The 4,634-nt window shown below is 35.8% G+C and overlaps 1 protein-coding gene across 1 annotated transcript; it reads left to right on the plus strand.

Annotated features, from left to right (window-relative positions):
• Window positions 1-2,649: 2,649 nt before the first annotated feature.
• LOC124939345 (putative UPF0481 protein At3g02645) lies at window positions 2,650-4,011 on the plus strand. Its single transcript, XM_047479827.1, has one exon. It carries the CDS (start codon window positions 2,650-2,652, stop codon window positions 4,009-4,011), a length of 1,362 nt encoding a protein of 453 aa, XP_047335783.1.
• The last annotated feature ends 623 nt before the right edge of the window (window positions 4,012-4,634 follow it).

A 4,634-nucleotide genomic window follows, 5' to 3' on the forward strand; every position in this document is an offset into this window, starting at 1 on the left:
CATGAACAATAAAATAGAATGCATCAACTCATTAAGTTAGTTTAAGTGACAAAAATAGTCAAAGGTTAGAGATTTAATTATCACTTTAAACATTTTAAATTGAAGGTCATGGCTATAAGGTAATGCTAACTTTCAAAAAAAAAAAGTTAATATATATTTTCTTTTGTGTAATATAAAGTTATATTGATGCATAAAATCATTGAAAACGTCGTTAGTTCCTCCATTTATTATGTGGCTATGTGGCGCGAAATCCCTCATTGGTTGTACATGATTTCAAATCATGTTTCACATTCCAATTGAGAAATGAGATGTCCAAGATTTAAAGTCTCCGGCTCCTGGCACCGAGGCCGGCACAAGACACAACCTCGTCCGAGAACTTGTATAGAGAAGGATTTCCCACGGCTAAGTAGTTCTTCCATACCAACTTAGCTCCTCGGCGCTGCTATTGGCATAACAACCGGTACACCATAGGTTGATCCATCCCAGTCCTCTCGTACTAGGGTTGGCTCCTCGCAGTTCATTGAAATTGAGATGCCCAAGAGAAAAAGAACGAATGGAAGAATCGACGAGTAATAATGTATAATCAACTGTGAATGAAAAAACATGACGAGAATTATAAAAAAGAGACGTTAGAGGGTGCAAAATCAATCGGTGTCGGATCTACTACAATTGCTTCAGTGGGAGCGGTGGATTGCCTTTCATAAATCATAACAGGTTGATTACTAAGGATAAACTAAGCAAATACATATTGGCAAATTGCTACCCTTGATTGCTTGTTGTGTGTTACCGATTTGAAAATCCTAAATCATGTTCTTTTGTGAGTTCTTTCCCATCTTCTATTTGGAGCAAATTTTGTAATTGCATTATGGTAACTGTTACAACCATAATTGAAAGGATTCGGTCTTGGCAGGATTGAGGAATGTTAGGACCGAGCAGGTGCCTAAGTCCGGTCGCGTGCGTGCGACTTAGGCACAAAAGGGTGGCAACGGCTAGTGCATTGAGAAGATGCGCGGGAAAGAAATAGGAGCTGACTTGTGACGGGTTTGAGAAGACCCGGAAAAGTCGGCATGATGGCTAGTTGTGGCGGAAATGTCGGGAGCAGTTGGGATGGATGAAAAACGTGAGTCTAGTGGACGGTTACAGCCCACTACCCATGTCCAGCAGCCCAGCAGCAAGTAGGACCGATGGAAGAACGTGATACTGAAGTAGTGGGACGGTTGAGACCCACTATTGACGGTTAGACCCACGATCTGCAATAACTGCCATCCAGTTTTACCCACTTTGCGAAGTGGGTCGTTTTCCTTAAGCATGTTGTAATCCGAGGGCTATAAATACCTCTTGAGCTGCACAAGGATGTTTAGTATGTTTTGGTAGATAAATACCTACAACTAGTGAGAGTCCGTTTTGTGTGCAGCCAAGAGTGTTTGTAGCTTCTTTATAAATCATATTTGTGAGTGAATAAGAATTATAAAGTTGGGCGTGGCCTGTACCTTGTGTCTCTTTTACTTTTTGTTCGTTATATTACTTATTGGTGTTTAGCTGATTGTTTTGGTGTGTGAAACAAGCCTCATAAAGGGTGAAAAAGATAATAAAAACCGCAGCGAAATAATCCCTTGTGACAGTAACCAATGAGCCTAAAATATGTGATGATTAAAGAATATTCAGAAATGATGAGTGGTTCATTGTTACAATTTCTTACTAAGCTAATTTGTGTTGAAAAAAAATAATTTCAGAAGTTAAAAGATTGCATTTAAGATCATGTTTATTTTAGATGAAATGTTATTTATGATGAAATTTTTATCGATGAGTTATGTATGAAAATAATTTATTGTATATTGAGTGAGTAAACAATTTAATTTATTATAAATATCAAATTAATTAATTGAGAGAATAGTTAAATTATAATAACAAATTAAATAAATTTATAAAAATAATATTTTTTAAAAATAATATTTTTTAAAAATAATTTATATTTAAAAAGCTTACTTACAAAGATTCCAACCTTCATTAGAGTTTAATATGATGATTAAAAAAAGCTACTTAGAACTTTTTGTTAGGTTAATTCTGGAAAAATTATTTTAACCTTAATCTAATCCAAACTCAAAATTCTCCAACTCGAAATTTACTCAAATCCAAAATCTCAAACCCAAACTAACAATTTCAGGTTTGGTTAGTTTTGGGTTCAGATAAATCATAATCCTTATTAGACTTTCTTAAAATGGACACATTTGTTATCTTATATTAGTCCACATTATCTCCTCATTTCAGATATTACAAGTAACAATTAAAAACGCAAAAGTTGCACTCCTCGTGCCCATAAAGACATTGATAAATTTTAGAACATAAATATCTCATTAGTCAACTAATTTTATTATCCATCCATGTAAAAGTGAGAAAAAGTAATCTTTAAAAATACTTTATTCTTTGGAATAAACAACCCAAACGTATAATAATAATCTTTATTTATATTCTTTTCTAATGACTCAAAATAACTCTGAAAGCTTCAAATATTCCTTTTCTATTTTTTGAACAACAAGCTTCAAATATTCCAAAACCAACTGCCACCCACGAATATCTATATATCCTCGAGCACAAATGTCCAACCTAAACTAAACTTGGTATTGATCGATCCGAACCATTACAATAATAATGAAGTCCCAAACAGAGTTGTCTCATGACCATGTCACAATTAACATAGACAACAAGCTCTCCAAACTTCCTGATGCCCATCAAGAGCCCTTCATCTTCAAAGTCTTCGAACGATACCGAAAGCAGAACAAGAGAGCTTACGAGCCAGAGTTGCTAGCCATCGGACCCTATAACCGTAGCAAGACTGTCCTTATCCAGACTATGGAAGAGCACAAGCTCCGGTACCTTCAGTTGCTTCTAACTCGACGGGGAGAATCTAGCGTAAAGAGGTACGTGGAAGCCATTCGCGGCGACGAGGAAAAGGCGAGAAGATGCTACGCTACCGTGTTTGGACTAGACAAGGACCAGTTCGTGGAATTGTTGGTCGTGGATGGTCTCTTTATAGTCGAGCTTTGTAGGAAGTTCTCAGACGGGAACTTGGTGGATAAGCATGACATGATATTCAAGTTGAATTGGATCCATCACGTTTTATGGCGCGATATGTTGCTGTTCGAGAATCAAATCCCGTTTTTCGTAGTGGAAAAGCTATTCAAGATGACGAGAAGCCATGAAGAAGAATCGGGTGATCATGATTTGGTAGATTTGTTATTGAATTATTATTGTTCGATAAGGAAGTATTATCACTACCACACCAAGTCCTTGGGCAATAACAAATGGCTGCTGGAATCCGTGAAACATGTCAAGTCCCAAAATCTGAAACACGTTCTCGCCCTCATTCACCTTCTTACAACAAGTTCATTCACCGAGGATCCCTTGAACTACAACAAAATCCAAGATAACAAGGAGTTGAAGTGGGAATTCATTGCCAGCATAACAGAGTTACACGAAACGGGTATCAAGTTCAAGGCAAAGCACGATTGTTGTTTATTCAACGTGACGTTTGCAAACGGTACTCTTGAAATTCCTCTCCTAACAATCGAGGAGAAGACAGAAGGTTTGTTGAGGAACATGATCGCGTACGAGCAATGCCAAGACGAAAAGAGGCCGAGGGTTATAAACGACTACACAACCTTGTTGTATTGTCTCATTAAGTCATCAAAGGATGTTGGTTTGTTAAGAAAGTATGGAATTCTAAACAACTTGATTGGGGACGATGAGTCGGCCTCGAAGGTGGTCAGCGGCCTTTCTGGTTCGGTTTTTGTTTCCCACGATGGTTTTTGCTATAAAGATGTTTTCAATGGAGTGAATGAGTATTATAGGCAGCGAAGACATATATGGGCGGCTAATCTATCGAGGAATTACTTTAACACTCCATGGGCCATAATCTCTTTTATTGCTGCTGTCGTGCTTCTCTTCTTAACCTTTACACAAACGTTAACAGCAGTTATTCCTTTTTTTGGACATTCCCCTCCTTCATCCTAAACCCTTGTTAATTATCTTCTTCTTCATCTTCTTTGTGTATTTCAAACCCTATTTATAAATAAGGGATATTTATATGCTAACAGTTGTACCTATATAGCCTAAACAACATATATATGGGACATTCGATTTTAACTCTTTATTTGGTTTCACCATAATATTGTATTTTTAGTCTTAAATGGATAATCATAGGCATGCTGTTTTTTTTATGAAGGAGGTTGGGAAGTTTTTAAGGTAAAAAGATGTGATCACAATGTTTAATTCGAACTACTAACAAAATAAACAGAAAAGCTATTATTGATTGTCTGTTTCACCCATTTTTTTAGCTGTTTTTCTTTTGTTGCTTACCAATGTTTTTGTTAGTTATTTATATTGATTGAATAAATTTCAGATAATTTATCTCAATTCATGTCATAAATTAAACTTAATCTTTTTTGGTTGTTTGGTTTTTACTGTTATATTTTTCACAATTAAATGTATTTTATACTTTAAATATATACAGTAAATGGGAATTTTTATTTTGTAAGTCATGAACTAATGCTGGCAGAGATGAAAAAAGTGACCAATTTGCTTGTTGATGCTTATGTTCCAGTTATGAAATGATAAAGTTTGATGGGATATCATTT

The sequence above is a fragment of the Impatiens glandulifera genome, chromosome 5 (genome assembly GCF_907164915.1).
Source record: "Impatiens glandulifera chromosome 5, dImpGla2.1, whole genome shotgun sequence".
Classification (NCBI taxonomy): domain Eukaryota; kingdom Viridiplantae; phylum Streptophyta; class Magnoliopsida; order Ericales; family Balsaminaceae; genus Impatiens; species Impatiens glandulifera.

Coding starts and splice junctions, on each gene's coding strand:
- LOC124939345 (XM_047479827.1), top strand. CDS start 2,650: ATGAAGTCCCAAACAGAGTTGTCTCATGACCATGTCACAATTAACATA.